The sequence below is a fragment of the Phyllobates terribilis genome, unplaced genomic scaffold (assembly GCF_046119375.1).
Source record: "Phyllobates terribilis strain yellow unplaced genomic scaffold, ASM4611937v1 Scaffold_4__5_contigs__length_816908805, whole genome shotgun sequence".
NCBI classification, from domain to species: Eukaryota; Metazoa; Chordata; class Amphibia; order Anura; family Dendrobatidae; genus Phyllobates; species Phyllobates terribilis.
In genome coordinates this window covers 559,236,586-559,264,473 of record NW_027362764.1, presented here as the reverse complement: position 1 = coordinate 559,264,473, position 27,888 = coordinate 559,236,586, and the positions used below count along the sequence as shown (strand labels likewise).

Genomic DNA, 27,888 nt, shown 5'->3' with positions numbered 1-27,888 from the left:
TCCTGTCCTGCCCTGCTTCTGCCCGCTGCTCCGGCAGTCCTGTCCTGTCCTGCCCTGCTTCTGCCCGCTGCTCCGGCAGTCCTGTCCTGTCCTGCCCTGCTTCTGCCCGCTGCTCCGGCAGTCCTGTCCTGTCCTGCCCTGCTTCTGCCCGCTGCTCCGGCAGTCCTGTCCTGTCCTGCTTCTGCCCGCTGCTCCGGCAGTCCTGTCCTGTCCTGCCCTGCTTCTGCCCGCTGCTCCGGCAGTCCTGTCCTGCTCTGTTCTTGCCCACCACTTCGGGCGTTCCCTCTCTGCTGTGGTTGTCTACCGCATCTGCGGTTCTGTGACCCAGTCTGTACTGGGTCTTAACCTTTCTGTGCTCCAGCCCGTCCTTTCGGCCTGTACCCCTCTGCCTGTATTGTTCCTGAGTCCCAGTGTGTACTGGGTCCTATCCCGCCTGTGTTCCTACCTGCTAGTGCCTCCCTGTCTGCACTCTAGCTGCGCTTGCCTTTACCCGCCTGCCTGCATACCAGTCGTGCCTGCCTATACCCTCCAGTCTGTGCGCCAGCCTAACCAGCCTGTTCCAGTAATCCCTGTGTGGGTCAACCCCCGTGTCCAGAGTTTGACCTGGAGTAGCACCTGGTCCTTCTGCCCGGTTTCTCCCTGGTGCACTGGCGTCGTATGCCGTCGTGCCATCTTGGTCGGATCGGCCAGATACTTAGTCACGCCCCTCCAGGCACTCTCCGGTTCATGGTCCAGTGGAACCACAACACCCGCACACGCCAGTCAGTCCGGGCGTGTGCATAACAGCCGGAATATAGTTTTTAAAAAAAACTATGAACAAATTCCTATGCACACTGCACATATCTTATTTTGTAGTAAAAAAAAAACAATACAGGAACAAATACAATATTTAAAATGAAGAACAAGTAAAGTTAAATCAACCGGTATTTCAATAGGTAGGTAACTGTACCCAATAGGCAGCATAGGTCCTCAATAGGCAGGTAAATGTCCCCAATAGGCAGCATCGGTCCTCAATAGGCAGGTAAATATCCTCAATAGGCAGCATAGGTCCTCAATAGGCAGCATAGGTCCTCAATAGGCAGGTAAATGTCCCCAATAGGCAACATCAGTCTTCAATAGGCAGGTAAATGTCCCCAATAGGCAGGTAAATGTCCCCAATAGGCAGGTAAATGTCCCCAATAGGCAGGTAAATATCCCCAATAGGCAGCATAGGTCCTCAATAGGCAGCATAGGTCCTCAATAGGCAGGTAAATATCCCCAATAGGCAGGTAAATGTCCCCAATAGGCAGGTAAATATCCCCAATAGGCAGCATAGGTCCCCAATAGGCAGCATAGGTCCTCAATAGGCAGGTAAATGTCCCCAATAGGCAGCATCGGTCCTCAATAGGCAGGTAAATATCCCCAATAGGCAGCATAGGTCCCCAATAGGCAGGTAAATGTCCCCAATAGGCAGGTAAATGTCCCCAATAGGCAGGTAAATGTCCCGAATAGGCAGGTAAATATCCCCAATAGGCAGCATAGGTCTCCAATAGGCAGGTAAATGTAGCCAATAGGCAGCATAGGTCCCCAATAGGCAGATAAATGTCCCCAATAGGCAGGTAAATATCTCCAATAGGCAGGTAAATATCCCCAATAGGCAGCATAGGTCCTCAATGGGCAGGTAAATGTTCCCAATAGGCAGGCTGTTTCCCCCTTATAATGCCATATGCAGGCTATTCCACTCCTTATAATGCCCCATGCAGGTTGTTCCCCCCTTATAATGCCCCATGCTGGATGCCAAACCCCATATAATGCCCCATGCAGCATGTCACCCCCCCCATATTATGCCCCATGCAGCATGTCACCCACCCATATTATGCCCCATGCAGCATGTCACCCCCCCCATATTATGCCCCATGCAGGATGTCCCCCCCCATATAATGCGCCATGCAGGATGTCCCCCCCCCATATAATGCCCCATGCAGGATGTCACCCCCCATATAATGCCCCATGCAGGATGTCACCCCCCATATATTAAGCCCCAAGCAGGATATCACTCCCCTGTCTTTATAATGCCCCATGCAGCATGTCACCCCCCCATATAATGTCCCATGCAGCATGTCACCCCCCCATATAATGCCCCATGCAGCATGTCACCCCCCCATATAATGCCCCATGCAGCATGTCACCCCCCCATATAATGCCACATGCAGCATGTCACCCCCCATATAATGCCACATGCAGCATGTCACCCCCCATATAATGCCACATGCAGCATGTCACCCCGCCATATAATGCCACATGCAGCATGTCACCCCCCCATATAATGCCCCATGCAGGATGTCACCCCCCCATATTATACCACTTGCAGGATGTCACCCCCCCCCATATAATGACCTATGCCTCCATACATTAAAAAAAAAAATAAATCCAATACTCACCTCACTTCTCACTTGCTGCCGCTGCTCTACTCTGGTCTGGACTCCAGCGTCGCGGCGGCGTTGTCCCGCTCTGCGCTGCCTGTGACGGCACTCGGGAGGGCGCGGTGTAAAGACGTCACCGCGCCCTCTGACCTGAGACGTCACAGGAAGCGCAGAGCAGGAAGACAGCGGATCTGTGGAGGCACGGGGAGAGGTAAGTATCCGGCTGCCGGGGCCCTGAGCAAGCGGGGGAGAAGGGCGGGCGCTGACACCGCTCCCCTCTCCTCCGCCCATAGCCCGGTGGGCCGGATGAAAGTCCTCCGCGGGCCGCATGTGGCCCGCGGGCCGTAGTTTGAGGACCCTGCTCTGGAGTAACATTTCTGGAGAGGCACATGCCACTGAAACGGTGTGCCAAATACATTTAGTGATGTGCCCCTCTTAATTAGTTTGGGTCATCCTGCTCCAAAACACCGCTTAATTGAGGCTGGCGTGTACATCCAAGTTTTAAAGAATCTGGCCCTTTACCTCCTCAACATTATGTTTGACAGCCATATCATGCATCATTCGAAAATAACAAAGATTTTTTACAATAACTATTCAACTATGTCCGCTGTATGTCCGCTGTATGTCCACTCTATGTCCGCTGTATGTGATGTTTCTCTGTGAGATCCATGTGGAGACACCACTAGGAACGAGTTTAGCAGTTGTGATGTTTCGAGAGCCGCTTCCTCAGACAGCGGTCAATTTTGCAATGATGTAAGATTCGGCTGTCAATTTCAATATTTAGAAGATCAACGATATCAGAAGTGAAGCTTGCAAAGAGGTCATCTCTGCTTACAAACTACATAACTGGACTAGAAAAGTCCTGAAGGCCATCAGTAAGGCAACAGCCCCACTATAAGTATTTGGTCAGCATTTTTTCTCAGGAGTGGGAGCCAAAACCAGGTGCGGAACAATCAGAGAAAAGGTATAATAGAAAGATTACCATGTAGGGTAAGGGGGGAAGGATTATTACTGGTTTTGACCATTTAAATTGCTATAGCACCATGGAATGCTAAAAAGCAATCAGCTAAATATATTGTATGTTAAATTCTGCATGAGCTGAAAGATGAGCGTCCTCATGATGGTATAGACCGGATGAAGACGGGAAAATGAGTAATACACACACTCCTAATTAGTAATTAGTGTTGTTCGTATACTCTTCATGCATCAGTCTTCATAGCCAGACTTTTCTTTGTGAAAATTTAAAAGGGTCAATTTAAAGGGATCATTCCTTTTTTTAAAAGTAAATTTTAAAGGAAATCTGTCAGCAGGATTTCACACCCCGTACTATTTCTATATGTAAGTAAAGAATAAAGTCCTGCAAGTGATGATATGACCCCACAGACAGACTCCATGATGGTGAGATCAGGCTTTGTGGGGGGCCGCATCATCACTTCCAGGACTCTTTGTTCTTCTGTACCTAGAATTGATGCTTTGAAGGCAAACGGTGGTCACAGGCGGCAAATACTGATTTTAGATTTCTTTTGATCACTCACTTTACATTTTGTTGATAAATGATAACTCTTATTTTTTTCAAAGCATTCTTACGGCATGGTGGTGCCAGGTCATGGTGGGTGCTGAGCGCAGGTGAGGGGCGTACACAGACAGAAGACACCTGTGCAAGAACAGTATATGGGCACTTTGTGCTCCAATAGCTCAATATAATGTACTGTTAGGTAATGTGGTCCCCTGGGCCCCCATGGGGCTGCACAGGCTTCACCAATGATGTGTCTGCCCCTTGCACAGGTAACAGGAGGCCACAGAAGCTGTGATCAGGGGATCAGTTCTCCTTCCTTTAAGTCCCCATGAGCCATTAATACAAGAGCTGCGCTGAGAATGGCGGCAGCTCGGCCATGGCGCCCAGTGACAGCCCGTGCTGCAGTGAATGCCATCTGCTGGTATCCGGAGGCAGCCGTGCTCCTCCATGGGCCTCCCCCAGGGCAGCACAGAACACAATGCACTGGTCCAGCCCTCACAGTAATGGCAGGAGCCCCGTGGTGACGTGCGCTGCTGCTGCTGCTGATGCGACACGGTGGAGGGAGGGAGGGAATGCGCATCCTCAGCAGCCGGTAACCAGGGAGGCAACGGCGGAGCCGGGTACCCCGGAGCCCTCACACCCACTGCACAGAGCACCGATCCCCGACCGTCCCCCGTCCAGACATGCCGCATGCCGGACGCGCATCTACAGGGCTGAGGAGCCGTCCCCGGTGATGAGCAGCTCCACACCGCACTGAGCGCAGCTTCTCCGCACAGGGAGGAAGACATGAGGATCTGGAGCTCGGAGCATGTGTTCAGGTACCCGCGGCCATTGTCCTGGGTCTGCACAGCAGGGGCTATATATGTATATACATGATATGGCTGTATATAGGTGACACTATATTACTGTATACTCCTGACCGCCCCATTCATATATATATGTGATATAGTGACTGTATGTACCTGACCACCACCATTCATATATATATGTGATATAGTGACTGTATGTACCTGACCGACACCATTCATATATATATGTGATATAGTGACTGTATGTACCTGACCACCACCATTCATATATATATGTGATATAGTGACTGTATATACCTGACCGCCACCATTCATATATATATGTGATATAGTGACTGTATATACCTGACCGCCACCATTCATATATGTATGTGATATAGTGACTGTATATACCTGACCGCCACCATTCATATATGTATGTGATATAGTGACTGTATGTACCTGACCGCCACCATTCATATATATATGTGATATAGTGTCTGTATATACCTGACTGCCACCATTCATATATATATGTGATATAGTGACTGTATATACCTGACCGCCACCATTCATATATGTATGTGATATAGTGACTGTATATACCTGACCGCCACCATTCATATATGTATGTGATATAGTGACTGTATGTACCTGACCGCCACCATTCATATATATATGTGATATAGTGACTGTATATACCTGACCGCCACCATTCATATATGTATGTGATATAGTGACTGTATATACCTGACCGCCACCATTCATATATGTATGTGATATAGTGACTGTATGTACCTGACCGCCACCATTCATATATATATGTGATATAGTGACTGTATATACCTGACTGCCACCATTCATATATATATATGTGATATAGTGACTGTATATACCTGACCGCCACCATTCATATATATATGTGATATAGTGACTGTATGTACCTGACCGCCACCATTCATATATATATGTGATATAGTGTCTGTATATACCTGACCGCCACCATTCATATATGTATGTGATATAGTGACTGTATGTACCTGACCGCCACCATTCATATATATATGTGATATAGTGACTGTATGTACCTGACCGCCACCATTCATATATATATGTGATATAGTGACTGTATATACCTGACCGCCACCATTCATATATATATGTGATATAGTGACTGTATATACCTGACCGCCACCATTCATATATATATGTGATATAGTGACTGTATGTACCTGACCACCACCATTCATATATATATGTGATATAGTGACTGTATGTACCTGACCGCCACCATTCATATATATATGTGATATAGTGACTGTATGTACCTGACTACCACCATTCATATATATATGTGATATAGTGACTGTATGTACCTGACCACCACCATTCATATATATATGTGATATAGTGACTGTATGTACCTGACCGCCACCATTCATATATATATATGTGATATAGTGACTGTATATACCTGACCGCCACCATTCATATATATGTGATATAGTGACTGTATATACCTGACCGCCACCATTCATATATATATATATGTGATATAGTGACTGTATGTACCTGACCACCACTATTCATATATATATGTGATATAGTGACTGTATATACCTGACCACCACCATTCATATATATATGTGATATAGTGACTGTATATACCTGACCACCACCATTCATATATATATGTGATATAGTGACTGTATGTACCTGACCACCACCATTCATATATATATGTGATATAGTGACTGTATGTACCTGACCACCACCATTCATATATATATGTGATATAGTGACTGTATATACCTGACCGCCACCATTCATATATATGTGATATAGTGACTGTATGTACTTGACCGCCACCATTCATATATATATGTGATATAGTGACTGTATATACCTGACCGGCACCATTCATATATATATGTGATATAGTGACTGTATATACCTGACCACCACTATTCATATATATGTGATATAGTGACTGTATATACCTGACCACCACCATTCATATATATATGTGATATAGTGACTGTATGTACCTGACTGCCACCATTCATATATATATATGTGATATAGTGACTGTATATACCTGACCGCCACCATTCATATATATATGTGATATAGTGACTGTATATACCTGACCGGCACCATTCATATATATATGTGATATAGTGACTGTATGTACCTGACTGCCACCATTCATATATATATATGTGATATAGTGACTGTATGTACCTGACTGCCACCATTCATATATATATGTGATATAGTGACTGTATATACCTGACCACCACCATTCATATATATATGTGATATAGTGACTGTATGTACCTGACTGCCACCATTCATATATATATATGTGATATAGTGACTGTATGTACCTGACTGCCACCATTCATATATATATATATGTGATATAGTGACTGTATGTACCTGACTGCCACCATTCATATATATATATATGTGATATAGTGACTGTATGTACCTGACTGCCACCATTCATATATATATATGTGATATAGTGACTGTATATACCTGACCGCCACCATTCATATATATATATATGTGATATAGTGACTGTATGTACCTGACCACCACCATTCATATATATATATGTGATATAGTGACTGTATGTACCTGACCGCCACCATTCATAGATATATGTGATATAGTGACTGTATATACCTGACCACCCATCATTCATATATATATGTGATATAGTGACTGTATGTACCTGACCACCACCATTCATATATATATGTGATATAGTGACTGTATGTACCTGACCACCACCATTCATATATATATGTGATATAGTGACTGTATATACCTGACCACCACCATTCATATATATATATGTGATATAGTGACTGTATATACCTGACCGCCACCATTCATATATATATATGTGATATAGTGACTGTATGTACCTGACCGCCACCATTCATAGATATATGTGATATAGTGACTGTATATACCTGACCACCCATCATTCATATATATATGTGATATAGTGACTGTATGTACCTGACCACCACCATTCATATATATATGTGATATAGTGACTGTATGTACCTGACCACCACCATTCATATATATATGTGATATAGTGACTGTATATACCTGACCACCACCATTCATATATATATGTGATATAGTGACTGTATATACCTGACCACCACCATTCATATATATATGTGATATAGTGACTGCATGTACCTGACCGCCACCATTCATATATATATGTGATATAGTGACTGTATATACCTGACCACCACCATTCATATATATATGTGATATAGTGACCTTATGTACCTGACTGCCACCATTCATATATATATATATATATATGTGTGATATAGTAACTGTATATACCTGACTGCCACCATTCATATATATATATATGTGATATAGTAACTGTATATACCTGACCGCCACCATTCATATATATATATGTGATATAGTGACTGTATGTACCTGACCGCCACCATTCATATATACAGTACAGACCAAAAGTTTGGACACACCTTCTCATTTAAAGATTTTTCTGTATTTTCTTGACTATGAAAATTGTACATTCACACTGAAGGCATCAAAACTATGAATTAACATATGTGGAATTATATACTTAACAAAAAAGTGTGAAACAACTGAAAATATGTCTTATATTCTAGGTTTTTCAAAGTAGCTACCTTTTGCATTGATGAATGCTTTGCACACTCTTGGCATTCTCTTGATGAGCTTCAAGAGGTAGTCACTGGAAATGGTCTTCCAGCAATCTTGAAGGAGTTCCCAGAGATGCTTAGCACTCTGCGGTCCAGCTCACCCCAAACCATCTCGATTGGGTTCAGGTCTGGTGACTGTGGAGGCCAGGTCATCTGGCGTAGCACCCCATCACTCTCCTTCTTGGTCAAATAGCCCTTACACAGCCTGGAGGTGTGTTTGGGTCATTGTCCTGTTGAAAAATAAATGATGGTCCAACTAAACGCAAACGGGATGGAATAGCATGCCGCTGCAAGATGCTGTGGTAGACATGCTGGTTCAGTATGCCTTCAATTTTGAATAAATCCTCAACAGTGTCACCAGCAAAGCACCCCCACACCATCACACCTCCTCCTCCATGCTTCACGGTGGGAACCAGGCATGTAGAGTCCATCCATTCACCTTTTCTGCGTCGCACAAAGACATGGTGGTTGGAACCAAAGATCTCAAATTTGAACTCAGACCAAAGCACAGATGTCCACTGGTCTAATGTTCATTCCTTGTGTTCTTTAGCCAAACAAGTCTCTTCTGCTTGTTGCCTGTCCTTAGCAGTGCTTTCCTAGCAGCTATTTTACCATGAATGCTGCACAAAGTCTCCTCTTAACAGTTGTTGAAATGATGTGTCTGCTGCTAGAACTCTGTGTGGCATTGACCTGGTCTCTAATCTGAGCTGCTGTTAACCTGCGATTTCTGAGGCTGGTGACTCGGATAAACTTATCCTCAGAAGCAGAGGTGACTCTTGGTCTTCCTTTCCTGGGGCGGTCCTCATGTGAGCCAGTTTCTTTGTAGCGCTTGATGGTCTTTGCAACTGAAAGTTTTCCCAATTTTTCAGACTGACTGACCTTCATTTCTTAAAGTAATGATGGCCACTCGTTTTTTCTTTACTTAGCTGCTTTTTTCTTGCCATAATACAAATTCTAACAGTCTATTCAGTAGTACTATCAGCTGTGTATCCACCAGACTTCTGCACAACACAACTGATGGTCCCAACCCCATTTATAAGGCAAGAAATCCCACTTATTAAACCTGACAGGGCACACCTGTGAAGTGAAAACCATTTCCGGTGACTACCTCTTGAAGCTCATCAAGAGAATGCCAAGAGTGTGCAAAGCAGTCATCAAAGCAAAAGGAGGCTACTTTGAAGAACCTAGAATATAAGACATATTTTCAGTTGTTTCACACTTTTTTGTTAAGTATATAATTCCACATGTGTTAATTCATAGTTTTGAGGCCTTCAGTGTGAATGTACAATTTTCATAGTCATGAAAATACAGAAAAATCTTTAAATGAGAAGGTGTGTCCAAACTTTTGGTCTGTACTGTATATGTGATATAGTGACTGTATATACCTGACCACCCATCATTCATATATATATATGTGATATAGTGACTGTATGTACCTGACCACCACCATTCATATATATATGTGATATAGTGACTATATGTACCTGACCACCACCATTCATATATATATGTGATATAGTGACTGCATGTACCTGACCGCCACCATTCATATATATATGTGATATAGTGACTGTATATACCTGACCACCACCATTCATATATATATGTGATATAGTGACTGCATGTACCTGACCGCCACCATTCATATATATATGTGATATAGTGACTGTATATACCTGACCACCACCATTCATATATATATGTGATATAGTGACTGCATGTACCTGACCGCCACCATTCATATATATATGTGATATAGTGACTGTATGTACCTGACCGCCACCATTCATATATATATATGTGATATAGTGACTGTATGTACCTGACCGCCACCATTCATATATATATATGTGATATAGTGACTGTATATACCTGACCACCCATCATTCATATATATATATGTGATATAGTGACTTTATGTACCTGACCACCACCATTCATATATATATGTGATATAGTGACTGTATATACCTGACCACCACCATTCATATATATATGTGATATAGTGACTACATGTACCTGACCGCCACCATTCATATATATATGTGATATAGTGACTGTATATACCTGACCGGCACCATTCATATATATATGTGATATAGTGACTGTATATACCTGACTGCCACCATTCATATATATATGTGATATAGTGACTGTATATACCTGACCGCCACCATTCATATATATGTGATATAGTGACTGTATGTACTTGACCGCCACCATTCATATATATATGTGATATAGTGACTGTATGTACCTGACCACCACCATTCATATATATATGTGATATAGTGACTGTATATACCTGACCGGCACCATTCATATATATATGTGATATAGTGACTGTATATACCTGACCGCCACCATTCATATATATATGTGATATAGTGACTGTATGTACCTGACCACCACCATTCATATATATATGTGATATAGTGACTGTATGTACCTGACCACCACCATTCATATATATATGTGATATAGTGACTGTATATACCTGACCACCACCATTCATATATATGTGATATAGTGACTGTATATACCTGACCGGCACCATTCATATATATATGTGATATAGTGACTGTATGTACCTGACCACCACCATTCATATATATATGTGATATAATGACTGTATATACCTGACTGCCACCATTCATATATATATGTGATATAGTGACTGTATATACCTGACTGCCACCATTCATATATATATGTGATATAGTGACTGTATGTACCTGACCGCCACCATTCATATATATATGTGATATAGTGACTGTATATACCTGACCACCCATCATTCATATATATATGTGATATAGTGACTGTATGTACCTGACCACCACCATTCCTATATATATGTGATATGGTGACTGTATGTACCTGACCGCCACCATTCATATATATATGTGATATAGTGACTGTATATACCTGACCGCCACCATTCCTATATATATGTGATATGGTGACTGTATGTACCTGACCGCCACCATTCATATATATATGTGATATGGTGACTGTATGTACCTGACCGCCACCATTCATATATATATATGTGATATAGTGACTGTATATACCTGACCGCCACCATTCATATATATATGTGATATAGTGACTGTATATACCTGACCGGCACCATTCATATATATATGTGATATAGTGACTGTATATACCTGACCACCACCATTCATATATATATGTGATATAGTGACTGTATATACCTGACCGCCACCATTCATATATATATGTGATATAGTGACTGTATATACCTGACCACCCATCATTCATATATATATGTGATATAGTGACTGTATGTACCTGACCACCACCATTCATATATATATGTGATATAGTGACTGTATGTACCTGACCACCACCATTCATATATATATGTGATATAGTGACTGTATGTACCTGACTGCCACCATTCATATATATATGTGATATAGTGACTGTATGTACCTGACCACCCATCATTCATATATATATATGTGATATAGTGACTGTATGTACCTGACTGCCACCATTCATATATATATGTGATATAGTGACTGTATGTACCTGACCGCCACCATTCATATATATATGTGTTATAGTGACTGTATGTACCTGACCACCACCATTCATATATATATATGTGATATAGTGACTGTATGTACCTGACCACCACCATTCATATATATATGTGATATAGTGACTGTATGTACCTGACCACCACCATTCATATATATATGTGATATAGTGACTGTATGTACCTGACCGCCACCATTCATATATATATATGTGATATAGTGACTGTATATACCTGACCACCATTCATATATATGTGATATAGTGACTGTATGTACTTGACCGCCACCATTCATATATATATGTGATATAGTGACTGTATATACCTGACCACCACCATTCATATATATATGTGATATAGTGACTGTATGTACCTGACCGCCACCATTCATATATATGTGATATAGTGACTGTATGTACCTGACCGCCACAATTCATATATATATGTGATATAGTGACTGTATGTACCTGACTGCCACCATTCATATATATGTGATATAGTGACTGTGTGTACCTGACCGCCACCATTCATATATATGTGATATAGTGACTGTATATACCTGACCACCACCATTCATATATATATGTGATATAGTGACTGTATGTACCTGACCGCCACCATTCATATATATATATGTGATATAGTGACTGTATGTACCTGACCGCCACCATTCATATATATGTGATATAGTGACTGTATATACCTGACTGCTACCATTCATATATATATGTGATATAGTGACTGTATATACCTGACCGTCACCATTCATATATATATGTGAATGTGATATAGTGACTGTATGTACCTGACTGCCACCATTCATATATATATGTGATATAGTGACTGTATGTACCTGACCGCCACCATTCATATATATATGTGATATAGTGACTGTATATACCTGACTGCCACCATTCATATATATATGTGATATAGTGACTGTATATACCTGACTGCCACCATTCATATATATATGTGATATAGTGACTGTATGTACCTGACCGCCACCATTCATATATATATATGTGATATAGTGACTGTATGTACCTGACCGCCACCATTCATGTATATGTGATATAGTGACTGTATATACCTGACTGCCACCATTCATATATATGTGATATAGTGACTGTATGTACCTGACCGCCACCATTCATATATATATGTGATATAGTGACTGTATGTACCTGACCACCACCATTCATATATATATATATGTGATATAGTGACTGTATGTACCTGACCGCCACCATTCATATATATGTGATATTGTGACTGTATATACCTGACCACCACCATTCATATATATGTGATATAGTGACTGTATGTACCTGACCACCACCATTCATATATATGTGATATAGTGACTGTATGTACCTGACCGCCACAATTCATATATATATGTGATATAGTGACTGTATATACCTGACTGCCACCATTCATATATATATGTGATATAGTGACTGTATGTACCTGACCACCACCATTCATATATATATGTGATATAGTGACTGTATGTACCTGACCACCACCATTCATATATATATATGTGATATAGTGACTGTATGTACCTGACCGCCACCATTCATATATATATGTGATATAGTGACTGTATATACCTGACCACCACCATTCATATATATGTGATATAGTGACTGTATATACCTGACCGCCACCATTCATATATATATGTGATATAGTGACTGTATATACCTGACCACCACCATTCATATATATGTGATATAGTGACTGTATATACCTGACCGCCACCATTCATATATATATGTGATATAGTGACTGTATATACCTGACCACCACCATTCATATATATGTGATATAGTGACTGTATATACCTGACCGCCACCATTCATATATATATGTGATATAGTGACTGTATATACCTGACCACCACCATTCATATATATGTGATATAGTGACTGTATATACCTGACCACCACCATTCATATATATGTGATATAGTGACTGTATATACCTGACCGCCACCATTCATATATATATGTGATATAGTGACTGTATATACCTGACCACCACCATTCATATATATGTGATATAGTGACTGTATATACCTGACCACCACCATTCATATATATGTGATATAGTGACTGTATGTACCTGACCGCCACCATTCATATATATATATGTGATATAGTGACTGTATGTACCTGACCGCCACCATTCATATATATGTGATATAGTGACTGTATATACCTGACCGCCACCATTCATATATATATGTGATATAGTGACTGTATATACCTGACCGCCACCATTCATATATATATATGTGATATAGTGACTGTATGTACCTGACCCCCACCATTCATATATATATATGTGATATAGTGACTGTATATACCTGACCGCCACCATTCATATATATATATGTGATATAGTGACTGTATGTACCTGACCCCCACCATTCATATATATATATGTGATATAGTGACTGTGTGTACCTGACTGCCACCATTCATATATATGTGATATAGTGACTGTACGTACCTGACTGCCACCATTCATATATATATGTGATATAGTGACTGTATATACCTGACTGCCACCATTCATATATATATATATATGTGATATAGTGACTGTATGTACCTGACCGCCACCATTCATATATATGTGATATAGTGACTGTATATACCTGACCGGCACCATTCATATATATATGTGATATAGTGACTGTATGTACCTGACCGCCACCATTCATATATATATATGTGATATAGTGACTGTATGTACCTGACCGCCACCATTCATATATATGTGATATAGTGACTGTATATACCTGACTGCCACCATTCATATATATATATGTGATATAGTGACTGTATGTACCTGACCGCCACCATTCATATATATATGTGATATAGTGACTGTATGTACCTGACCGCCACCATTCATATATATGTGATATAGTGACTGTATGTACCTGACCGCCACCATTCATATATATATATGTGATAGTGACTGTATGTACCTGACTGCCACCATTCATATATATATATGTGATATAGTGACTGTGTGTACCTGACTGCCACCATTCATATATATGTGATATAGTGACTGTACGTACCTGACTGCCACCATTCATATATATATGTGATATAGTGACTGTATATACCTGACTGCCACCATTCATATATATATATATATGTGATATAGTGACTGTATGTACCTGACCGCCACCATTCATATATATGTGATATAGTGACTGTATATACCTGACCGGCACCATTCATATATATATGTGATATAGTGACTGTATGTACCTGACCGCCACCATTCATATATATATATGTGATATAGTGACTGTATGTACCTGACCGCCACCATTCATATATATGTGATATAGTGACTGTATATACCTGACTGCCACCATTCATATATATATATGTGATATAGTGACTGTATGTACCTGACCGCCACCATTCATATATATATGTGATATAGTGACTGTATGTACCTGACCGCCACCATTCATATATATGTGATATAGTGACTGTATGTACCTGACCGCCACCATTCATATATATATATGTGATAGTGACTGTATGTACCTGACTGCCACCATTCATATATATATATGTGATATAGTGACTGTATGTACCTGACCACCACCATTCATATATATATATGTGATATAGTGACTGTATGTACCTGACCGCCACCATTCATATATATATATGTGATATAGTGACTGTATGTACCTGACCGCCACCATTCATATATATATATGTGATATAGTGACTGTATGTACCTGACCACCACCATTCATATATATATATGTGATATAGTGACTGTATGTACCTGACCACCACCATTCATATATATATATGTGATATAGTGACTGTATGTACCTGACCGCCACCATTCATATACAGTACAGACCAAAAGTTTGGACACACCTTCTCATTTAAAGATTTTTCTGTATTTTCATGACTATGAAAATTGTACATTCACACTGAAGGCATCAAAACTATGAATTAACACATGTGGAATTATATACTTAACAAAAAAGTGTGAAACAACTGAAAATATGTCTTATATTCTAGGTTCTTCAGAGTAGCCACCTTTTGCTTTGATGACTGCTTTGCACACTCTTGGCATTCTCTTGATGAGTTTCAAGAGGTAGTCACCGGAAATGGTCTTCCAACAATCTTGACGGAGTTCCCAGAGATGCTTAGCACTTTTTGGCCCTTTTGCCTTCACTCTGCGGTCCAGCTCACCCCAAACCATCTCGATTGGGTTCAGGTCTGGTGACTGTGGAGGCCAGGTCATCTGGCGTAGCACCCCATCACTCTCCTTCTTGGTCAAATAGCCCTTACACAGCCTGGAGGTGTGTTTGGGGTCATTGTCCTGTTGAAAAATAAATGATGGTCTAACTAAACGCAAACCGGATGGAATAGCATGCCGCTGCAAGATGCTGTGGTAGCCATGCTGGTTCAGTATGCCTTCAATTATGAATAAATCCCCAACAGTGTCATCAGCAAAGCACCCCCACACCATCACACCTCCTCCTCCATGCTTCACAGTGGGAACCAGGCATGTAGAGTCCATGCGTTCACCTTTTCTGCGTCGCACAAAGACACGGTGGTTGGAACCAAAGATCTCAAATTTGGACTCATCAGACCAAAGCACAGATTTCCACTGGTCTAATGTCCATTCCTTGTGTTCTTTAGCCCAAACAAGTCTCTTCTGCTTGTTGCCTGTCCTTAGCAGTGGTTTTCTAGCAGCTATTTTACCATGAAGGCCTGCTGCACAAAGTCTCCTCTTAACAGTTGTTGAAGAGATGTGTCTGCTGCTAGAACTCTGTGTGGCATTGACCTGGTCTCTAATCTGAGCTGCTGTTAACCTGCGATTTCTGAGGCTGGTGACTCAGATAAACTTATCCTCAGAAGCAGAGGTGACTCTTGGTCTTCCTTTCCTGGGGCGGTCCTCATGTGAGCCAGTTTCTTTGTAGCGCTTGATGGTTTTTGCAACTGTACTTGGGGACACTTTCAAAGTTTTCCCAATTTTTCAGACTGACTGACCTTCATTTCTTAATGTAATGATGGCCACTCATTTTTCTTTACTTAGCTGCTTTTTTCTTGCCATAATACAAATTCTAACAGTCTATTCAGTAGGACTATCAGCTGTGTATGCACCAGGCTTCTGCACAACACAACTGATGGTCCCAACTCCATTAATAAGGTAAGAAATCCCACTTATTAAACCTGACAGGGCACACCTGTGAAGTGAAAACCATTTCTGGTGACTACCTCTTGAAGCTCATCAAGAGAATGCCAAGAGTGTGCAAAGCAGTCATCAAAGCAAAAGGTGGCTACTGTGAAGAACCTAGAATATAAGACATATTTTCAGTTGTTTCACACTTTTTTGTTAAGTATATAATTCCACATGTGTTAATTCATAGTTTTGATGCCTTCAGTGTAAATGTACAATTTTCATAGTCATGAAAATACAGAAAAATCTTTAAATGAGAAGGTGTGTCCAAACTTTTGGTCTGTACTGTATATATATGTGATATAGTGACTGTATGTACCTGACTGCCACCATTCATATATATATGTGATATAGTGACTGTATGTACCTGACCACCACCATTCATATATATATATGTGATATAGTGACTGTATGTACCTGACTGCCACCATTCATATATATATGTGATATAGTGACTGTATGTACCTGACCGCCACCATTCATATATATATGTGATATAGTGACTGTATGTACCTGACTGCCACCATTCATATATATATGTGATAAAGTGACTGTATATACCTGACTGCCACCATTCATATATATATATGTGATATAGTGACTGTATGTACCTGACCGCCACCATTCATATATATGTGATATAGTGACTGTATGTACCTGACCGCCACAATTCATATATATATGTGATATAGTGACTGTATGTACCTGACTGCCACCATTCATATATATGTGATATAGTGACTGTGTGTACCTGACCGCACCATTCATATATATGTGATATAGTGACTGTATATACCTGACCGCCACCATTCATATATATATGTGATATAGTGACTGTATGTACCTGACCGCCACCATTCATATATATATATGTGATATAGTGACTGTATGTACCTGACCGCCACCATTCATATATATGTGATATAGTGACTGTATATACCTGACCGCCACCATTCATATATATGTGATATAGTGACTGTATATACCTGACCGCCACCATTCATATATATGTGATATAGTGACTGTATATACCTGACCACCACCATTCATATATATATGTGATATAGTGACTGTATATACCTGACCGCTACCATTCATATATATATGTGATATAGTGACTGTATATACCTGACCGTCACCATTCATATATATATGTGATATAGTGACTGTATGTACCTGACTGCCACCATTCATATATATATGTGATATAGTGACTGTATATACCTGACTGCCACCATTCATATATATATGTGATATAGTGACTGTATATACCTGACCGCCACCATTCATATATATATGTGATATAGTGACTGTATGTACCTGACCACCACCATTCATATATATGTGATATAGTGACTGTATGTACCTGACCGCCACAATTCATATATATATGTGATATAGTGACTGTATATACCTGACTGCCACCATTCATATATATATGTGATATAGTGACTGTATGTACCTGACCGCCACCATTCATATATATATGTGATATAGTGACTGTATGTACCTGACTGCCACCATTCATATATATATATATGTGATATAGTGACTGTATATACCTGACCGCCACCATTCATATATATATGTGATATAGTGACTGTATATACCTGACCGCCACCATTCATATATATATGTGATATAGTGACTGTATATACCTGACCACCACCATTCATATATATATGTGATATAGTGACTGTATGTACCTGACTGCCACCATTCATATATATATGTGATATAGTGACTGTATGTACCTGACCGCCACCATTCATATATATGTGATATAGTGACTGTATGTACCTGACTGCCACCATTCATATATGTATGTGATATAGTGACTGTATATACCTGACTGCCACCATTCATATATATATGTGATATAGTGACTGTATGTACCCGACCGCCACCATTCATTTATATATGTGATATAGTGACTGTATATACCTGACCGCCACCATTCATATATATATGTGATATAGTGACTGTATATACCTGACCGCCACCATTCATATATATATGTGATATAGTGACTGTATATACCTGACCGCCACCATTCATATATATATATGTGATATAGTGACTGTATGTACCTGACCGCCACCATTCATATATATATGTGATATAGTGACTGTATATACCTGACCTCCCATCATTCATATATATATGTGATATAGTGACTGTATGTACCTGACTGCCACCATTCATATATATATGTGATATAGTGACTGTATGTACCTGACCGCCACCATTCATATATATGTGATATAGTGACTGTATGTACCTGACCGCCACCATTCATATATATATGTGATATAGTGACTGTATGTACCTGACCGCCACCATTCATATATATATATGTGATATAGTGACTGTATGTACCTGACCACCACCATTCATATATATATGTGATATAGTGACTGTATATACCTGACCGCCACCATTCATATATATATGTGATATAGTGACTGTATGTACCTGACTGCCACCATTCATATATATGTGATATAGTGACTGTATGTACCTGACCACCACCATTCATATATATGTGATATAGTGACTGTATATACCTGACCGGCACCATTCATATATATATGTGATATAGTAACTGTATGTACCTGACCGCCACCATTCATATATATGTAATATAGTGACTGTATGTACCTGACCACCACCATTCATATATATATGTGATATAGTGACTGTATGTACCTGACCGCCACCATTCATATATATATGTGATATAGTGACTGTATATACCTGACTGCCACCATTCATATATATATGTGATATAGTGACTGCATGTACCTGACCGCCACCATTCATATATATATGTGATATAGTGACTGTATATACCTGACCACCCATCATTCATATATATATGTGATATAGTGACTGTATGTACCTGACCACCACTATTCATATATATGTGATATAGTGACTGTATATACCTGACTGCCACCATTCATATATATATGTGATATAGTGACTGTATATACCTGACCGCCACCATTCATATATATATGTGATATAGTGACTGTATATACCTGACTGCCACCATTCATATATATGTGATATAGTGACTGTATATACCTGACCGCCACCATTCATATATATATGTGATATAGTGACTGTATATACCTGACCACCCATCATTCATATATATATGTGATATAGTGACTGTATGTACCTGACTGCCACCATTCATATATATATGTGATATAGTGACTGTATGTACCTGACCGCCACCATTCATATATATATGTGATATAGTGACTGTATATACCTGACCACCACCATTCATATATATATGTGATATAGTGACTGTATATACCTGACCACCACCATTCATATATGTATGTGATATAGTGACTGTATGTACCTGACCACCACCATTCATATATATATGTGATATAGTGACTGTATATACCTGACCACCACCATTCATATATGTATGTGATATAGTGACTGTATGAACCTGACCGCCACCATTCATATATATATGTGATATAGTGACTGTATGTACCTGACTGCCACCATTCATATATATATGTGATATAGTGACTGTATGTACCTGACCACCACCATTCATATATATGTGATATAGTGACTGTATATACCTGACCACCACCATTCATATATATGTGATATAGTGACTGTATGTACCTGACCGCCACCATTCATATATATATGTGATATAGTGACTGTATATACCTGACTGCCACCATTCATATATATGTGATATAGTGACTGTATATACCTGACCGCCACCATTCATATATATATGTGATATAGTGACTGTATATACCTGACCGCCACCATTCATATATATATGTGATATAGTGACTGTATATACCTGACTGCCACCATTCATATATATATGTGATATAGTGACTGCATGTACCTGACCGCCACCATTCATATATATATGTGATATAGTGACTGTATATACCTGACCGCCACCATTCATATATGTGATATAGTGACTGTATATACCTGACCACCACCATTCATATATATATATGTGATATAGTGACTGTATGTACCTGACCACCACCATTCATATATATATGTGATATAGTGACTGTATGTACCTGACTGCCACCATTCATATATATATGTGATATATTGACTGTATATACCTCACCGCCACCATTCATATATATATATATGTGATATAGTGACTGTATATACCTGACCGCCACCATTCATATATATGTGATATAGTGACTGTATGTACCTGACTGCCACCATTCATATATATATGTGATATAATGACTGTATGTACCTGACCGCCACCATTCATTTATATATGTGATATAGTGACTGCATGTACCTGACTGCCACCATTCATATATATATGTGATATAGTGACTGTATTTACCTGACCACCCATCATTCATATATATATGTGATATAGTGACTGTATGTACCTGACTGCCACCATTCATATATATATATGTGATATAGTGACTGTATGTACCTGACTGCCACCATTCATATATATATGTGATATAGTGACTGTATATACCTGACCACCACCATTCATATATATGTGATATAGTGACTGTGTGTACCTGACCGCCACCATTCATATATATGTGATATAGTGACTGTATGTACCTGACCACCATCATTCATATATATATGTGATATAGTGACTGTATATACCTGACCACCCATCATTCATATATATATGTGATATAGTGACTGTATGTACCTGACTGCCACCATTCATATATATATGTGATATAGTGACTGTATATACCTGACTGCCACCATTCATATATATATGTGATATAGTGACTGTATATACCTGACCGCCACCATTCATATATATGTGATATAGTGACTGTATGTACCTGACCGCCACCATTCATATATATATGTGATTTAGTGACTGTATATACCTGACCACCCATCATTCATATATATATATATGTGATATAGTGACTGTATGTACCTGACCACCACCATTCATATATATATATGTGATATAGTGACTGTATGTACCTGACCACCACCATTCATATATATATATGTGATATAGTGACTGTATGTACCTGACCGCCACCATTCATATATATATGTGATATAGTGACTGCATGTACCTGACCGCCACCATTCATATATATATGTGATATAGTGACTGTATATACCTGACCGGCACCATTCATATATATATATGTGATATAGTGACTGTATATACCTGACCACCACCATTCATATATATATGTGATATAGTGACTACATGTACCTGACCGCCACCATTCATATATATATGTGATATAGTGACTGTATGTACCTGACTGCCACCATTCATATATATATGTGATATAGTGACTGTATGTACCTGACCGCCACCATTCATATATATATGTGATATAGTGACTGTATATACCTGACCACCACCATTCATATATATATGTGATATAGTGACTGTATATACCTGACCACCACCATTCATATATATATGTGATATAGTGACTGTATGTACCTGACTGCCACCATTCATATATATATGTGATATAGTGACTGTATGTACCTGACCGCCACCATTCATATATATATATATGTGATATAGTGACTGTATGTACCTGACTGCCACCATTCATATATATATGTGATATAGTGACTGTATGTACCTGACCACCACCATTCATATATATGTGATATAGTGACTGTATATACCTGACCACCACCATTCATATATATATGTGATATAGTGACTGTATATACCTGACCACCACCATTCATATATATGTGATATAGTGACTGTGTGTACCTGACCGCCACCATTCATATATATGTGATATAGTGACTGTATGTACCTGACCGCCACCATTCATATATATATGTGATATAGTGACTGTATATACCTGACCACCCATCATTCATATATATATGTGATATAGTGACTGTATGTACCTGACTGCCACCATTCATATATATATATGTGATATAGTGACTGTATATACCTGACTGCCACCATTCATATATATATGTGATATAGTGACTGTATATACCTGACCGCCACCATTCATATATATGTGATATAGTGACTGTATGTACCTGACCACCACCATTCATATATATATGTGATATAGTGACTGTATGTACCTGACCACCACCATTCATATATATATGTGATATAGTGACTGTATATACCTGACCACCCATCATTCATATATATATATATGTGATATAGTGACTGTATGTACCTGACCACCACCATTCATATATATATATGTGATATAGTGACTGTATATACCTGACCACCACCATTCATATATATATATGTGATATAGTGACTGTATGTACCTGACCGCCACCATTCATATATATATGTGATTTAGTGACTGTATATACCTGACCACCCATCATTCATATATATATATATATGTGATATAGTGACTGTATGTACCTGACCACCACCATTCATATATATATATGTGATATAGTGACTGTATATACCTGACCACCACCATTCATATATATATGTGATATAGTGACTGCATGTACCTGACCGCCACCATTCATATATATATGTGATATAGTGACTGTATATACCTGACCGGCACCATTCATATATATATGTGATATAGTGACTGTATATACCTGACCGCCACCATTCATATATATATGTGATATAGTGACTGTATGTACCTGACCACCACCATTCATATATATGTGATATAGTGACTGCATGTACCTGACCACCACCATTCATATATATATGTGATATAGTGACTGTATATACCTGACCGCCACCATTCATATATATGTGATATAGTGACTGTATGTACCTGACCGCCACCATTCATATATATATGTGATATAGTGACTGTATGTACCTGACCACCACCATTCATATATATATGTGATATAGTGACTGTATATACCTGACCGGCACCATTCATATATATATGTGATATAGTGACTGTATATACCTGACTACCACCATTCATATATATATGTGATATAGTGACTGTATGTACCTGACCACCACCATTCATATATATATGTGATATAGTGACTGTATGTACCTGACTGCCACCATTCATATATATATGTGATATAGTGACTGTATATACCTGACCACCACCATTCATATATATGTGATATAGTGACTGTATGTACCTGACCGCCACCATTCATATATATATGTGATATAGTGACTGTATGTACCTGACCACCACCATTCATATATAGATGTGATATAGTGACTGTATATACCTGACCGCCACCATTCATATATATATGTGATATAGTGACTGTATATACCTGACTGCCACCATTCATATATATATGTGATATAGTGACTGTATGTACCTGACCACCACCATTCATATATATATGTGATATAATGACTGTATATACCTGACTGCTACCATTCATATATATGTGATATAGTGACTGTATATACCTGACTGCCACCATTCATATATATATGTGATATAGTGACTGTATGTACCTGACCGTCACCATTCATATATATATGTGATATAGTGACTGTATATACCTGACCACCCATCATTCATATATATATGTGATATAGTGACTGTATATACCTGACCGCCACCATTCATATATATATGTGATATAGTGACTGTATATACCTGACCGCCACCATTCATATATATGTGATATAGTGACTGTATGTACCTGACCGCCACCATTCATATATATATGTGATATAGTGACTGTATGTACCTGACCACCACCATTCATATATATATGTGATATAGTGACTGTATATACCTGACTGCCACCATTCATATATATGTGATATAGTGACTGTATATACCTGACTGCCACCATTCATATATATATGTGATATAGTGACTGTATATACCTGACCACCACCATTCATATATATATGTGATATAGTGACTGTATATACCTGACCACCACCATTCATATATATATGTGATATAGTGACTGTATATACCTGACCACCACCATTCATATATATATGTGATATAGTGACTGTATGTACCTGACCACCACCATTCATATATATATGTGATATAGTGACTGTATATACCTGACCACCACCATTCATATATATATGTGATATAGTGACTGTATGTACCTGACTGCCACCATTCATATATATATGTGATATAGTGACTGTATATACCTGACCACCACCATTCATATATATATGTGATATAGTGACTGTATATACCTGACCGCCACCATTCATATATATATGTGATATAGTGACTGTATATACCTGACCGCCACCATTCACATATATATGTGATATAGTGACTGTATGTACCTGACCACCACCATTCATATATATATGTGATATAGTGACTGTATGTACCTGACCACCACCATTCATATATATATGTGATATAGTGACTGTATGTACCTGACCACCACCATTCATATATATATGTGATATAGTGACTGTATATACCTGACCACCACCATTCATATATATGTGATATAGTAACTGTATGTACCTGACCACCACCATTCATATATATATGTGATATAGTGACTGTATATACCTGACCGCCACCATTCATATATATATGTGATATAGTGACTGTATATACCTGACTGCCACCATTCATATATATATGTGATATAGTGACTGCATGTACCTGACCGCCACCATTCATATATATATGTGATATAGTGACTGTATATACCTGACCGCCACCATTCATATATATGTGATATAGTGACTGTATATACCTGACCACCACCATTCATATATATATGTGATATAGTGACTGTATGTACCTGACCGCCACCATTCATATATATATGTGATATAGTGACTGTATATACCTCACCGCCACCATTCATATATATATATGTGATATAGTGACTGTATATACCTGACCCCCACCATTCATATATATGTGATATAGTGACTGTATGTACCTGACTGCCACCATTCATATATATATGTGATATAGTGACTGTATATACCTGACTGTCACCATTCATATATATATGTGATATAGTGACTGTATGTACCTGACCGCCACCATTCATATATATATGTGATATAGTAACTGTATATACCTGACCGCCACCATTCATATATATATATGTGATATAGTGACTGTATATACCTGACCGGCACCATTCATATATATATGTGATATAGTGACTGTATATACCTGACCGCCACCATTCATATATATATATGTGATATAGTGACTGTATATACCTGACCACAACCATTCATATATATGTGATATAGTGACTGTATGTACCTGACCACCACCATTCATATATATATGTGATATAGTGACTGTATATACCTGACTGCCACCATTCATATATATATGTGATATAGTGACTGTATATACCTGACCGCCACCATTCATATATATATATATGTGATATAGTGACTGTATATACCTGACCGCCACCATTCATATAGATATGTGATATAGTGACTGTATGTACCTGACCACCACCATTTATATATATATGTGATATAGTGACTGTATATACCTGACCACCACCATTCATATATATATGTGATATAGTGACTGTATGTACCTGACCACCACCATTCATATATATATGTGATATAGTGACTGTATGTACCTGACTGCCACCATTCATATATATATGTGATATAGTGACTGTATATACCTGACCGCCACCATTCATATATATATGTGATATAGTGACTGCATGTACCTGACCGCCACCATTCATATATATATGTGATATAGTGACTGTATGTACCTGACCACCACCATTTATATATATATGTGATATAGTGACTGTATATACCTGACTGCCACCATTCATATATATATATGTGATATAGTGACTGTATGTACCTGACCACCACCATTCATATATATATGTGATATAGTGACTGTATGTACCTGACTGCCACCATTCATATATATATGTGATATAGTGACTGTATATACCTGACCGCCACCATTCATATATATATGTGATATAGTGACTGCATGTACCTGACCGCCACCATTCATATATATATGTGATATAGTGACTGTATGTACCTGACCACCACCATTCATATATACAGTTATATGAAAAAGTTTGGGCACCCCTATTAATCTTAAGCTTAATGTTTTATAAAAATTGGTGTTTTTGCAACAGCTATTTCAGTTTGATATATGTAATAACTGTTGGACACATTAATGTTTCTGCCTTGAAATGAGGTTTATTGTACTAACAGAAAATGTGCAATCTGCATTCAAACAAAATTTGACAGGTGCATAAGTATGGGCACCTCACCAGAAAAGTGACATTAATATTTAGTAGATCCTCCTTTTGCAAAAATAACAGCCTCTAGTCGCTTCCTGTAGCTTTTAATGAGTTCCTGGATCCTGGATGAAGGTATTTTTGACCATTCCTCTTTACAAAACAATTCCAGTTCAGTTAAGTTTGATGGTCGCCGAGCATGGACAGCCCTCTTCAAATGATCCCACAGATGTTCAATGATATTCAGGTCTGGGGACTGGGATGGCCATTCCAGAACATTGTAATTGTTCCTCTGCATGAATGCCTGAGTAGATTTGGAGCGGTGTTTTGGATCATTGTCTTGCTGAAAGATCCAACCCTGCATAACTTCAACTTTGTCACTGATTCTTGAACATTATTGTCAAGAATC

At 38.9% G+C, this 27,888-nt stretch overlaps 1 protein-coding gene across 2 annotated transcripts in view; it reads left to right on the top strand.

Moving 5' to 3' along the window:
- The window catches only part of PRELID3A (PRELI domain containing 3A), a 111,286-nt gene that overhangs the window by 14,334 nt on the left and 69,064 nt on the right, over window positions 1-27,888 (top strand). Inside the window, exon 1 of one of the 2 annotated variants that reach the window (XM_073676705.1) lies at window positions 4,402-4,736. The exons of the other annotated variant lie outside the window; for it this stretch is intronic. Within the exon in view, the coding sequence (XP_073532806.1) occupies window positions 4,705-4,736 (32 nt within the window). The 5' untranslated portion in view covers window positions 4,402-4,704. Of the gene's footprint in view, window positions 1-4,401; window positions 4,737-27,888 lie in introns of those variants that run through there. 2 annotated transcript variants of the gene reach the window in all.